The following is a 15560-nucleotide window of genomic DNA, read 5'->3' on the forward strand; positions in this document are numbered from 1 at the left end:
ATGCTGCCCCTGGCCCTGGCCGCCGCCCTGCCCGTGGACTTCGCCTGCGCCGCCCGGTGAGCCCCGCCGGAGGGAGGGAGGGAGGGAGGCCGGCAGTTAGGGCCGCCTGAGCCCCTGACTCCCCCCCCCCCACTCCTGCCGCAGCCCCGCTCTGGAATCCGCCGCGGTCGCCAGCCCCGCACCGGCCCCCGCCCACCCCGCCGCGGCAGCCCCGGCGGACAGGCAGGCCCCGATGAGCGGGCTACAGGTAGCCGAAGTCCTCTCCGGGAGGTACCACGCGGGGGAGATCCGGTTCTTCTACCTGAACACGGCCCAGAACCGGCATTTCAGGTAACCCCGTGGCGCCCGAGGCTCCCCTCTCCTTGTGCTAGCTGCGGGGGGAGGAGCTTTGGCAGCCCCCGCTCGCCGGGCTTTTGCTCCCTGCAGGGCTGTCTCCCCTCCCCAGCCGGAGGGCAGCTTGCAAGAGAGCCGCCGGTTGCGTTCCCTTCGGAGGTGCTGGGGCCGGGCGTGATCGGCTCGCGTGGGGCGGCGGACTGGGCGTTCCCTTCATGCCGGGCAGGAGCCTCTAAGGCTGCAGCCTCTGTCCGGAGGGGGAGATCTGCGTTGTAAAGGGGTTTCTTCTATGGCGTTCTTCCTCCCGCCCTGGCTGCAGGCCTTACGACCTAGTGACCGTTCCGGGCTACTTGATCAAGCCCCAGCACTATGTCTTCTCACCTTTTGGGGTGCTGTGCGTGCATCCCGAGGAGGGCTCCGAGGCGCTTTCCTTGGGCGACTGGCATCGGGAGGCCAGGCTGTGGCAGCTGATGCAGTACATTCCCTTCTTCCGCCTTTTCTTGGTCCGCAAAGCCTTCACTCGGTAGGAGGCCTGGGGGGGTGGAGATGGGGGATTAGGAGATGCCCCTCCTGCATTGTCTGCTGCTCTGTGGAGAGTTGCTTGGAGGAATTTAACTCAGCCTTCCTCAGCTGGTACTTCCCCCCCTCCCCCCCAGGTGGTACTTTAATGTCAAACATTTGCAATACTTGAAGCGCCGGGAGAAGCTGAGCCTCCAGTTGCTTCAAGCGGTGCCCCATTTTGGAGCCGCGCTTCTTCACATATCCAGGTTGGGATGCAGAGAAGGCAGCAAGGAGGTTTCGGCACAGGGGGTCCTCTGCCGCATCGCGGCCTCTGCAGAGGTTTCTCTCCTTTGTGTTTAGGCTCTTGCAGGAGCTGCAAGCCGTTCACTGGCTACCAACGGGCACCAGCAGGTGTTACAACTTCCTTGAACTGAAGCGGTCCCTGGCCCAGATGAACAGCAACGCGGACGGGTTCCTTCACAGGTTCCTCTCCTTCTGCACCTCCATCTTGGAGCTGGTGAGCCTCGGCCTGAGTGGGACAGGGGCTCTTGCAAGGGGGAGGAGCCGGTATTTTCAGGGGAGTGGTAAGAAAAGGCCCAAGCTGATCAGACTCTGCGTTGCAAAGACCTCCTTCTGCTTATAGAGATGACCTCTTTCTCTCAAGGAAAGCTTTGGAGTAGATTGCAAGAACCAAGAAAATAAATCTCCTTTTAACTTTTGTCACATTTCACATTGGAGACGCAGCCTGATCAGTGGTTGTGAGCTGATGTGGGGAGCATATTTCAGTGAGGCAATTTAATTTAATTATTTCAGTAGGTTTGTAATGATCACACACTGTAAGAATCCAAGAAACTAAGCATGAAAAAGCAGTCCACACTAAATGACAAGGCAGCACACAAAAAAACCCTTACACAGCTCCCTAGATTTACTTGTTCTTTTTTTTTTATTGAAAAGTTTTAAAATGTTTTACAAACAAATTCCCCCCTTCCTCCACCCCTTCCCCTCTCCCTCCCTCCCCCCAACTTCCCAGAGTAAAATACAGGGTATTGCATTTAACAAACATAATCTAACATAAGCAAACTAACTATAAACTCTTAACTTTCCCTTACTCTTTAACTCTGCCATAGGTACTAAGATATCAAAGTAGGGGGAAAAAAGAGATCATCTGAATATTTCATTCATAAGCTATTTGCAACTTTTTAGTCCCGTATTTGTTTTGTATATAGTCAATTCACCTTCTCCATTCCAGTACATATCTTTCATTCGAATGGTCCTTCAAATATGCAGAAATTTTAGCCATCTCCGCCAGATTGGCTACTTTTAATGTCCATTCTTCAATAATAGGTATTTCTTCCTTCTTCCAGTATTGTGCCACCAAAAGTCTGGCTGCCGTTATTAAATTCAAAATCAAATTAGTCTCTATAACTGTACATCCTTCAATTATACCCAGTAAAAACAACTGTGGAGTAAATTTTATCTTCCTTTTAAGAATATTTTGTATAATCCATCATATCTTAATCCAACATGCCTTAATTTTCTTACATGTCCACCATACATGAAAATACGTTGCATCATCACATTTACATCTCCAACATGTAGGTTGTAAATTCGGGTACATACAGGCTAACTTTTGGGGATCTAAATGCCATCTATAAAACATTTTATAAAAATTTTCTCTTAGATTTTGGGCTTGAGTAAACTTCACATTTAAAGGTCTATACAACCTTTTAATATGCATTGGACTTTGATCTCTGATTTGTTTTATTAAATTTTCTTCATTTTGCACAATACCATTTTTCTGATCATCTTTCCACCTAGTATACAATTGCCCATATTGAAACCAGGTTTGAATTTTCCTTTCTTCCTTTAATACCTCTAAAGATTTTAATTGCAATATATACCTCTTTCCAAAATGAGAAGCTCTTTATAGGTAGTCACATCTTGTTTCTGCTCCACACTTATATTTTCTATCATATGTCTAGGTATTGTCCAAACAGGTCATTTGTTATTTAATTTATATTGATACTTTTTCCATACACGTAACAATGCATTTCTTAATATATGACTTTTAAAATTCTTATCCACCTTTTTATCATATAGTAAATATGCATGCCATCCATATAACAAGTCATACCCTTCAATATTCAATATTCAATATTCTCTCTTCTGTTAAATTAATCCAATCACTAATTGCTGAGAGCAGAGCTGCCTCATAATGCAATCTTAAATTAGGCATTTTGAGACCTCCTCTTTCACGTATATCTTGCATTATTTTCCGTTTTATCCTTGGTCTCCTTCCTGCCCACACAAAATTGGTAATACCCTTTTGCCATTCGATTTACTTGTTCTTAAGCCCCGTCACACACACAGCTTTTCCTTTCCTGCATTCACCAAACTGTATTCATTGATCAAGTGCAACCAGCAGCTTCTACAAGTGAGAGGTTTTAGCCAGTTGATTCCTCCCAATGTGTTTGCAAGCTTCTGTCTTAAATCAGATAGTCTTGGTAAATTCATTTTTGTAGAGGTCCACTGTGGAGCAAGCAGTGCTCTGTTCCGCCTGGTTTTTCTTCTACCTGTTGGGTTTTCTGAAGTTGAGAGAAGCCTTGGAAGAAAGTGGCCATTCAGTAGCTGATTAATGATACAAGCAGACTCCTATGTTTGGGGTGAGATACCACCAGTACGCTGATGACACCCAGCTGTACATCTCCACCCCAGGCCACCCCAACGATGCCCTGGAAGTGATGTCCCAGTGCCTGGAGGCTGTGCAGATCTGGATGGGGAGGAACAGGCTCAAGGTCAACCCTTCCAAGACTGAGTGGCTGTGGCTCCTGGCATCCCGATATAGTCAGTTGACTCCATCACTGACTATTGGGGGCGAGTCTTTGGCCCCCACAGAAAGGGCTCGCAATCTGGGAGTCCTCCTGGATATGCAGCTGTCCTTGGAGGAACATCTGACGGCTGTAACCAGGGGGACCTTTTGTCAGGTTCGCCTGATTCACCAGTTGCGGCCCTTTCTTGATCGGGATTCCCTGTGCACAGTCACTCACGCCCTCGTCACCTCTCGCCTTGACTACTGCAACGCTCTCTACATGGGGCTCCCCTTGAAGAGCACCCGGAGGCTCCAACTGGTCCAGAACGCAGCAACGCGGGTAGTGACAGAAGCAGCATGGCGCTCCCATGTGACACCGCTCCTGCGCGAGCTGCACTGGCTCCCGGTGGTCTTCCGGGTGCGCTTCAAGGTATTGGTCATCACCTTTAAAGCGCTCCATGGCATAGGCCCTAGCTATCTTCGAGACCGCCTGCTGCTACCGACGACCTCCCATCAACCCGTGTGCTCCCACAGAGAGGGCCTCCTCAGGGTGCCATCAGCCAAACAATGTAGGTGGTGACCCCCAGTGGGAGGGCCTTCTCTGTGGGGGCACCTACCCTCTGGAATCAATTGCCCCCAGAGATAAGGAGAATCCAAGACCTCAGTGCCTTCCGCCGTGCCCTTAAAACCCACTTTTTCCAGCAAGCCGGGCTGGCTTAAGAAATTTTTTAAATCTTTTAAATTTTTAAATGTTTAATTGATTTGTGATTTTTAATTTTTGGGCCAAAATTATATATATTTTAATTGTTTTTTTTAATATTTGTATTTCATGTTCTTAATTCTGGCTGTACACCGCCCTGAGTCCTCAGGGAGAAGGGCGGTATATAAATTGGAAATAAATAAAATTAAAAAAAAAAATAAACTATTGCAGGTATCCTTGCCACTTTTGGAGCTTGTTGTTTGCTTGCAGACGCTTCATTACCCGACTAAGTCACATAACCACAGTAGCATGTAGGATTTGCTCCCTGTTTATAGTCCACAGTTTGCCCAGCCAGTGTTGGAGGGCATATGGGTTTCTCCTGGTAGTGCCTTGATGAAAGACTGTTTTCTGCTTGATCGTTTATCTGGTGTGTTTAACCCTCCTTCTTCCAGGGTAGGCTGTTGGAGAGGGTGTGTTCTTTTTCTCTCCTTCCTGGCTTTTTAATTGTCTCTTTTGAATGGTGTGTAAATGTGTGTAAATCTTCACACCTTGGCAGACTTGGTCTGCAACACTGAAGGAGTTTCAGACTGGATCTGCGGAGATGAACGACCCCTGTAAAGGGACCCAGGATTCTCAGTGGGTTCCACTGTTTTGTGTGTAATGCTGGCAGGTGCGGGATGACACCTACAAGATGGTCCATGGGCTGCAGATGGAAGTGCAGGGCTACAAGTTGTACATCACCAAAGAGTCCCCGTACCAACAGCGGCTGCAGTTCGAGAGGCTGCAGTGCCGCTTGCGAGAGGCCGAGTCCTGGCTGCAGAAGCTGGGGGCCCTGGCCCTGCTGGTGAACTTCCTCATTTGCCAGACCCTCATCTCAGTGATGCACCAGGAAGTCTCCGCCTTCGTCAATTGTACCATGCAGGTCTGCCTCAAGAAAGGGGAGAGGAATTGGTGATGAGACCCCCGTTTGCGGGGGTGGGGAGAAGAGATGGAGTAAAGCCTCCAGGGAAGCCCCACTCTTTGGCTTCCAGGACCGAAGAGCATCTGCGTTCTCACCTGCCTTTTGACCTCTTCCCTTGCAGGCCGATGGCTCCGCCCGGAAAGCCGTCCTCCGGGTGCAGCTGGTGTTCAGTGCAGACAATCAGCTCGTGGTCTTTCCCTCCAGTGGGGATCTGGAAGACTGCCTGCTGGGGGCTCTGCAAACCATGGTGGAGACCGTCCTGGAGGTGGGCTAGAGCAGTCTTGTTTTTCTGGCTCAGCATCTCCCGCATGCCCCCAATCACCAAGCGGGATGGCCCATGAGGGGTGTCCGGGATGGGGCTTGGGTTCTGATCTGAACCAGCTGCAGACCACAACTTTCCTGGCTTTCTGTGCCTACAGACCACCCAGGTTAAAAGTGAGAAGGCAGAAGCTCAAGCAGGCCCCAGAACCAGGACTCCTGAAGCAGAGCCTCCGCCCTCCCATGCAGGTGGGGAGCCAAAGAGCCTGTAGGAAGATGGTTTGTGGACAGCGCTGCCTGGTTCTGAGGTGGGAGCAGAGATGCCCGGGAGGGAGGCCTTTTGCTTAGTGGCACAAAAAGGGTTATATCCTTTCCAGCTCTGCAAAGATGAGGGGCACTTGCTGCCCTGTTTGGCTTAATCCTCCTGTGCCTCTGTTTCAATCCTTTATCCAATCCATAGCTTTAAGATTTCTTTTTAGCTGCCTTGCACAAAATGTGCCTTTTCAGCAAACAGCAGTTTGGTCCTTCCTTTCTCTCCTTAAAGCTGGAGACATGGCCAGCCCAGCCAGTGGGGGTGATCAGATCTCCAGGTTGCGTGAGCAGCTGCAGCAGATGTCGGTGACGGTGCTGTGCGGTGATGAAGCCCAGCTGGTGCATCGTTTGGACCTGAAGGCCTGCAGTGGGCTGCAGGTGGTGGGCCACCGGCTGCGGGCTGAGTACCCCTTGATGTCTCGTGAGCAGCTGGAAACCGACTTGCACTCAGACAGCATCATCCAGAAGTCCATGGCTAAACTGCGGGACCTCTTCATGGTGAGTCTAGTCCGAGGGCCTCTGTTGGCCCCTTCACCTAATTTGGCAATGTTTTCCCACAGCCATCTGAGAAATTTGGGAACTTAACAAGTTGAAGGGATAGGACTCTCGGATGGTTCCGCCTCCCAGCCACCTCCAACAGGGAAGGCAGCCTAAAGCAGCTCTCTGTAAAGGGAGGCAGCAGAAGGAATCGGCCCATGAGATTAGGAGAGATGTGAGCCACATAAAATGCTGTGCCAATTCAGAAGTCGCTGCATTGGGCGCTTCATCAGGTTCTGCACCCACAAGAGAAATGAAAGTGAAAGGATGGGACCCAGCAGGTTGGTCAATCCTGAAGGGCGGAGGAGGGGCAGATATGTCCCAAAGAGAATGAGGAGGGGCTCCTGATTGTCAGGGACCTCCGCTGCAAGGCATCAGACTCTGGCCCACTGGCTGGCGAGGAGGACTGGCTGCCCAGAAACATAGCAGGCCTCCTGACAGTTACCTACATGTTCGGCTCAGGTGCCCCTCCTGGCAGCCCAGGGAGGCAGGCTGGGAAGACAGGGAAGTAAAATATGGGCTCTGCCGATTGTATCAGTAGGAGAAACATTTGCTTTCTGGGGCTGAGAATTATAGAGTTTGAAGAGAGCACTGGCCCTCCTGCTCCCTGGACACACAAAGCGGTCAAAGAGGAAGTAAAGGAGAAGAAGAAGTTAGCCCTTCAAGAGGCACAACCAGGACTATTAGCTCTGTGTACAATGTGTACAATGGCTGCGTGGGTAGCGTGTGTCCAGGTACCGAGCAATAGTTACCTAAGAGCAGAAGGTTCTCCATAGCTTCCTTTGAGGGGTCAGGCTCTTGGGAATCTTCCCATCCCATTCCCTAGGGCGTCTTTCCTCGGTCGACTAGGTGGCCAACCAGATGCCCTCTGCAGCCCTCGCTTCCTCCTCTTTGGAGCCCAGGCAGGAGTCCTTCCTTTGTCAAGCCTGTCCAGTGGTCTTCCTCGGGGCATGAGGCTTGTGGCAGCTGCTTTTCATCCGGTGGTCTAGGATGAAGATGATAGAAACAATGTCAGTGGGGACATCTTTCCTGAAGCTCCATGAATTTATTTTATTTTATTTTTATTTTATTTTGAATTTGTATACCGCCCTTCTCCCTGAGGACTCAGGGCGGTGAACAGCCAAGTAAAAACATCAAGTACAAATATTAAAATACAGTTAAAATATACATATATAAATTTGGCCCCATTAATTAAAAACAATAAACAAAACACTTAAAAACACTTAAAAAATTAGGCCAGCCCGGCTTGCTGGAAAAGGAAGGTTTTAAGGGCACGGCGGAAGGCACTGAGGTCTTGGATTCTCCTTATCTCTGGAGGCAATTGATTCCAGAGGGTAGGTGCCCCCACAGAGAAGGCCCTCCCCCTGGGGGTCACCAGCCTGCACTGTTTGGCTGATGGCACCCCGAGGAGGCCCTCTCTGTGGGAGCGCACGGGTCGATGGGAGATCGTCGGTGGTATCAAAAGCCGCTGAGAGGTCTAACAGGACCAGAACAGAGGAACAACCCCTGTCCCGAGCCCTCCAGAGATCATCAACCAACGCGACCAATGCCGTTTCCGTGCTGTGTCCAGGCCTGAAACCCGACTGGAACGGATCTAGATAAGATGTTTCCTCCAAGAATTGTGGAAACTGTCGCGCGACCACACTCTCAACAACCTTCGCCAGGAAGCGAAGGTTGGAGACAGGACGATAGTTGGCCAATATTGCCGGATCCAGGGACGGCTTCTTGAGGAGAGGCCTCACCACCGCTTCTTTCAAGGCGGCGGGGAAGTGACCCTCACTCAACGAAGCGTTGATAACACCCTGGAGCCAGCCTCGTGTAACCTCCCGGGAGGCCAGTACCAACCAGGAGGGACACGGGTCCAGTAAACATGTGGCCGCACTAAGTCTCCCCAAAATCCTGTCCACATCATCCGGAGTCACAGCATCAAACTCCTCCCAGGTAACATTCTCAAGACTATTCCTCGTCACCCTGCCCTGATCTACCCAGTCAGAGTCCAAATCCCCCCGGATCTGAGCGATTTTGTCATACAGGTATTGTCCGAAATCCTCCGCCCTGCCTTCCAAGGGATCCTCCCGCGCTCCCGGATGGAGCAGGGAGCGGGTTACCCTGAACAGGGCGGCCGGACGATTCCCTGATGACGCAATAGAGGCGGAAAAGTAATTAAACTTTGCCGTCTTTATCGCCACTAGGTAGGTCTTAATATGCAACCTTACCAGTGTTCGGTCAGATTCAGCGAGACTGGCCCTCCAACCGCTCTCTAGGCGTCTTTTCCGGTGTTTCATCTCCCTCAGCTTCTCGGTGAACCAAGGAGCCGCGAGGGATCGACACCGGGTCAGAGGCCGCAAAGGCACGACTCGATCCAAGGCCCCACCAGCCGCCCGATCCCAGGCAGCTACCAGGTCCTCGGCCGAGTCGTGTGCCAGATCTTCAGGAATTGGCCCAAGCTCCGTCTGGAACCTATCAGGATCCATCAGGCGCCTGGGGTGGATCCATCTAATTGGGTCCGCCTCCCTGCGGCGGGGTGTAGCGGTTCGAAGGTCCAGACGAAGGAGTGAGTGATCTGACCATGACAAGGGTTTCATGTCTATATCCCCTATAACAAGACCACTCAACCACTGGCCAGAGACAAAAATCAGGTCCAGCGTGTGTCCCCCCCCGTGAGTGGGGCCATGAACTAACTGGGTCAGGTCCATGGCCGTCATGGAAGCCATGAACTCCCGAGCCATCTCTGACGTTTCACCAACGGACGGCAGATTGAAATCACCCATGACCATAAGCCTGGGTGTATCAACTGCCACCGTGGCTATCACGTCGAGTAGCTCGGGCAGGGCCGTTGCCACGCGGCAGGGAGCCAGGTACGTAAGCAGCAAGCCCATCTGAACCCCATGACCCCATCTCACAAAGAGGGACTCACATCCGGCAATCTGAGGCACAGTGGTCTCCCTCGGACCCAGACTTTCGTTAATAATAACCGCCACCCCCCCCACCCCTCCCCTGGGCCCTCGGCTGATGGAATGCTCTGAAGCCTGGTGGACACATCTCAACCAGAGGGACCCCTCCCTCTGGGCCCAACCAGGTCTCCGTAATACCCGCCAGGTCCGCTCCCCCCTCTTGAATAAGATCGTAAATGAGGGGGGCCTTATTTACCACGGACCTGGTGTTGCACAGCATCAGCCGGAGGCCCAGGTCCTGAGTATCTGAGCCACCTAGTATCTGAGGGGAGCCTTGAGGACCGGGGCGTGCAATCGCTCTCAAGTAGCGAGTGCGCACCCCCGGCACAAGATAAGGTCCTCTGCTCCCGCCATATCTGCCCCTCCCATCCACCGTGCTGATGACATCCCCAATCCCTCGTCCTGCGCCCTCCAAACCGTTACCCTGTGCCAGGCTGGGCCCTGACCTAGGTGGATTACCCCCCCCATCCCCTTTGGTCGCCCTCCCAGTTCCCCTTAAAAGATTATTTTAATAATCTTCATTATTAAAGATTATTATTATAATCTAAGACTTATGGGAAGTCTTCTTGGCAGATTTGAGCCCCTGTCACGTTCCTTCATTTCCCTGTCCTCTCGGCTTCTTTGGCTTCTCAACACAGTGTCCCTCTGGAAGCATTTCATGGGTCTGCTCTAAGACGATCCTGCCTTCCCCGAGAAGCTGGGAGGCTTTTCTCCAAAAGGCAGCCAGATGCATTTCAGTTGCTTATCTTCAGGGAGGCCCCATTCCTGCAGGGCGTGGGAGTGGACCCTCAGTGAAGCACAGCACAAGAGCAGCTCCTCCTGTGGAGGTCCTCACCTGCTCACACCTATGAGACGCTGTTTGAGCAGGGAGGGCACAGCCTCCGGTCTCTGTCCAAGTGACCTTTTTGTAGGCTTCCTTTGGGGATGGATGTTTTTGCTTTCCTTCTGAGCACCTTCTCATGACCCATGAGGAAAGGAGCTCCTTCGCCCTTCAAAAAGTGACCTTGGCTGTATGTTGATAGGTGACAAATCTAGAGTTAAGTACAGAAGGTAAAATAAATGGTTTGCCTCTGCACAAATAAAGGTGGTGTTCAAACCCCACCCCCCACCTCCCTAAAAGGAATTAGCCCAGGAATCAAGGGACATGCCTGGCTCCGGCTTTGGCATGCCAGGAGGCCTTCCTTCCCCACTGAAACCCCTCTCCCCCCGGGCCTCCTTCTGCCAGGAGAGCCTCTGTCACCTGAAGAGCCTGGCCAAGCACTCCGTCTTCCCACAGGCTGGGTTGGCAGAAACACAGCTGCTCTGCCGAGAGTACTCTTGGCTGGGACATATCTACCAGTACGTGCACAGCTGGAGCGATGGCCAGCTGGAGAGCATGAAGGGCCTGCCGGCAGAAGAGTACGTGAATCAGATCCTCAAGTTGCGCACCTGGGCGGTCCAGGTGCAGAAGGTGCCCCAAGTGGTCATCACCTTCAACCGCTTCTTCCTGGTGGACTGCGGTGGCATCCTTCAGGACATCCGTATGTGTTTCCTGGGGTGAGGAGAGGGAAAGGGCCTCTCATGCTGCCGGCGTCCCTGAGCCTGCCCTGCTCTCTCCCCAGTGCCCCTCCTGGCCTCCATTGACGAAGACATCCTGACCCTCCTGCTGAGCGAGACCACCAAGCGCAGTGAGCAGTTCATCGCCGAATTGGCCTCGGTCCTGCAGCTCTACATGAACATTGGCACCGACATCTTCACCATTGCCAAGTGCTCACAGAAGGTAGCCGCCTCTTCCGGCAGCGGAGGTGGAGATCTTCAGGCACCGTTCCCTTCCCACGCAGGGCTTTCACGCGCACCAGGCCTTCCCTAGAATTATTTTGCTAGCCTGGGAAATTAAGGACATTGTACCAAGCAAGCTAATACCCAGTGGTGAGTGGGATGGGTTGTGTTTGTGATCTTGGGCTCTGGAGAGATGCCGATTTGAATGTGAGGGTGAGTTGAGGTTATCTGGGTGGGACGTTGGTGGAGAGCCTTGGCTGGATTTGAAGTGTGTATGTGTGCGGGTGTGTGTACAAATAAAATTAGCTTAGATGAATTCTTGAAGAATCCTTGCTGCCTGTTACATATTTATTGATTTATTGTATATATGTGCACACCCACACGTGTGTATAGAGTTTTATGCAAAATGCATGTGAGGGATGGCCTTATTTCTTGGTAGGCATCCATTAGCAGCAGAAACAAGCACTTTGGTCTAGTGCTTAAAGCCCCAGGCTAGAAATGGGGAGATGGCGAGTTCACTTTAGCCATGAAAGCCAGCTGGGTGACCTTGGGTCAGCCCCTCTCTCAGTCCAACCCACCTCACAGGGTGGTTGTTGTGAGGAGGATATGTTGGATCTGTTCACCACCTTGAGTTATTTGTAAAAATAATAAAGAGAAACACACACACACACACACACACACACACACATACATATATATATGTTTTCTGAGGTTTTCGCGGGTGTTTGTATGTAGGTCTTTGGTTATTCGGGTTTTCTCCCGCGTAAAATTGGAAGTGTCTTGGCGACGTTTTCAGTCAGAAAAGAGGAACCAACTTCTTCCCTGGTCCAACACCTTAAAGCCACAGGACATGAAATTGACTTTAAAAAGACCAGAACTATCGCCAAAACTGAACACTTTAACAACAGAATAATCAGAGAAGCTATCGAGATAGAAGAACGCCCACACAGCATGAATAAACAAGATGATACCTCCGGCCTACCAGCCATTTGGAAACCCGCCCTTATTGACAAACGAGTCTCTAACACAAAGAATGACACCAGACCCACACTCATGAAAACCACACAGGATGTTACCACCACACATCCACGCAAAAAGCAAACTCAAACCCACACCGATGATGAGGCACGACCACAAACTGGAAACCAGACCACAGCTGCATCATTAGGCACTTTAAACCCTCCAATCCATACATGAAGCAAACTGACACCAACCATGAAGATGTGGCATGACCACGAACGTGAAGCCAAACAACAGCAACGCAGCTCACCAGCTCAAATTCCCCTGCAACTCAGACTAATCCGAGCACAACCAAGCCCCCACCCAAACAGAACACCCCCCCATCCAATCAGAGCACAGCCAACCCACATCCAATCAGAGCACAGCCAAGCCCCCAACCAATCAGAACACACCCCCACTGGCAGTTAAAAGGAAGAAACAGCTGTGATCACACATTGCTCCTAGAAGCACGAAGCCGAAAACACCAGCCTGAAGATGATGAATGAGACTTCGTCGAAACGTCGCCAAGACACTTCCAATTTTACATGGGAGAAAACCCAAATAACCAAAGACCTACACACACATACATACATATATATATGTAAGTCTTGGTTTATTTGGGTCTTTTCCCGTGTAAGATTGAGAGTATCTTGGTGACATTTCGATGAGGTCCCACTTATCATCTTCAGGCTGGTGTCTTCGGCTTCGTGCATGTGCGAACAAAGCGTGATCGGAGATGCCGTCTCTCTATAAATACTGGCGGGGAGGTGTGGAGTGCTGGCCTTGTTGTTGTAAGTGGGTTGGTTGGCTGTGTTGTAATGGGCCATGTGGCAGCATCCTGAGCTCCAGTGTTGTGACATCCTGAGTCCTGAGCTGCAACATCCTGGGTAGTTGGCTGTGTTGTAACATCTACCGGAAAAAAACCCACACAAACCGCTACTTAAACGCTTAATCACATCACCACCCTGCACAGATCAACTCCATAGCCAAGACTCTCATCTCCAGAACCAAATGCCTAGCCGACAAAGACCACCTGAAAACTGAATTACACACTCTCACAAACATATTAATCTCCAACGGATGCCAAAGAAACACAATTACCAACCTAATCCAAAGGGAGACACCCCCAAGAACCGAGACACAGAACAGGACAATGGCTTCGCCTCCTCCCTTACATCAAAGGCACCACAGATAAAATCAGCAAAATTCTCCACAAACACAACATCAAGACAACCTTCTGCCCTGACCAAAAAATAGCCAACATCTTTTTTTAAAAAACCTTTATTAACACTTAAAATCCAAAAATACAAGTTAAAATACCTCTATAACAAAAATAGATCTGTAATAATTATACAATTCACGTTGAATTGTATAAAAAAATAGCCAACATCTTAAGAAACCCCAAAGACAAAATCCAGCTAGAAAACCAAGAAGTCTATGAAATACTATGCAAAATCTGCCCAGCCACATACATTGGACAAACCAATAGGAGAATAAATGCACGCATCGCAGAACATAAGAACACAGTCAGAAAAGAAGAAAAAACTTCCTTTTCCAGCACCTTAAAACAACAGGACATGAAATTGATTTTGAAGGAACCAAATTAATCTCCAAAACTGAACACTTCAACAAGAGAATAATTATGGAAGTCATCAAAATAGAGAAACACCCCCATAACATGAATAAACGTGACGATACCTCCCGCCTACCAGACATCTGGAAACTAGCCCTAGTCAACAAACGAGCCCCAGCCACAAACATTGACACCAGACTCAGGATAACACATGACGCCACCACCAATCATCCTCACCAGACTCAAAACCAATCCCATCCCATAGACGAAATGCAGCCACCGTCCAGGAGCCGGACCGCGGCGGCATTGCCAGCTGCTATGCCCCCCTCCGATCTCCACACAAAGCAAACTAATACACGCCTTGAGCACATGACAAGGCCTGAGACTCGGAGCCAAACCAAAGCCCGGGATGTTGCATCACAGCCATCTGCTCAAGACAATACATCACTGAACTCGGGATGTTACAACACTAAAGCTCAGGATGTTACAACACAGCCAACTACCCAGGATGTTGCAGCTCAGGATGTCACAACACTGGAGCTCAGGATGCTGCCACATGGCCCATTACCCAGGTCGTTACAACACAAAAGCCTAATGGGCACACAGCTAGGACCTCACCCACACAGGATGTTAGGAGACAGCCGACTAATCTGCAACTCCATCAACTAATCAAGATGTAACAACACAGCCAACCAACCCGCTTACAACAACAAAGCCAGCATTCCACACCTCCTCACCAGTATTTATAGAGAGACGGCATCTCCGATCACACTTTGCTCGCACGTGCAGGAAGCCGAAGACACCAGCCTGAAGATGACGAGTGGGATCTCATCGAAATGTCACCAAGATACTCTCAATCTTACACAGGAAAAGACCCAAATACACCAAGACTTGCATACCTGTATCCATGAAAATCTACGAAAACACACACACACACACACACACATATTAGATATGTTTGCCATTTTCAGTTCAGGACTTAATCCTGGAGGAGGGGGCTGACCTGGCATGCATAACTGAGACCTGGCTGGGCCAGGAGGGGTGTATGCCCCTCTCAGAGATGTGCCCAGATGGGTTCCAGATATTGCATCAGCCGCGACTCCAGGGAAGGGGTGGAGGAGTGGCAGCTATTGTCCAGAAGAGTCTTTGTCCTCGCAGGATCCCTGCCCCTGAGATTGTTGGGTGTGAGTCTCTCCTCTTGAGGTTGGACTCAGGGGCTCAGTTGGGCTTGTTGTTGACGTACCTGCCTCCCAGCTGTGTTACGACAGCCCTACCTGTGCTGCTAGAGGCAGTAGCCGGGTTGGCGGTGGAGTTCCCCAGGCTTATTTATTTTATTTTTATTTATTTTATTTATTTATTTTATTTTATTTTTCAATTTATTGAATTGTCCCCAGTACAATTTATGGTACTGGGGAACTTCAATTTGCCGTCACTTGGCGAATCCTCAGATGTGGCTCAGGAGTTCATGGCTTCCATGACAACCATGGACCTGACCCAAGTAGTTCAGGGTCCGACTCATAGTGAGGGACACACACTTGACCTGGTGTTTCTCTTGGGGCAGTGGCGATATGATCTGGCATTAAGGGGTATAGATGCTTCTCCCTTGTCATGGTCAGATCATTTCCTGCTGAGGTTAGACTTCAGGGCAATATTCTTCCATCGCAGGGAGGCGGAGCCGATTAAGTGGTTCCGCCCCGGCGCCTAATGGATTCTGAAGGTCCACCTGACTCCCTTGTCCACATTCCGGCTGAGTCCCTGGTGGCTGCCTGGAATAGGGCGGCATCTGGGGCACTGGACCAGATTGCGCCTTTGCGACCTCTCCATGGCGGTGGATCCAGGGAGATGAAGTGCCAGAAGAGACGTCT

General features: G+C 50.5%; 1 protein-coding gene across 1 annotated transcript in view; it reads left to right on the forward strand.

Moving 5' to 3' along the window:
* The window catches only part of DNHD1 (dynein heavy chain domain 1), a 68462-nt gene continuing 52902 nt past the window's right edge, over nt 1-15560 (forward strand). The window contains 10 exon segments of the mRNA XM_070944168.1: nt 1-56; nt 145-330; nt 653-856; nt 1195-1351; nt 5014-5265; nt 5426-5569; nt 5724-5811; nt 6107-6372; nt 10642-10885; nt 10967-11124. Coding sequence (XP_070800269.1) covers nt 1-56; nt 145-330; nt 653-856; nt 1195-1351; nt 5014-5265; nt 5426-5569; nt 5724-5811; nt 6107-6372; nt 10642-10885; nt 10967-11124 — 1755 coding nt within the window.

Source organism: Pituophis catenifer, unplaced genomic scaffold (genome assembly GCF_029215685.1).
Source record: "Pituophis catenifer annectens isolate HBS135680 unplaced genomic scaffold, rPitCat1.0.hap2 SCAF_4, whole genome shotgun sequence".
NCBI lineage: Eukaryota > Metazoa > Chordata > Lepidosauria > Squamata > Colubridae > Pituophis > Pituophis catenifer.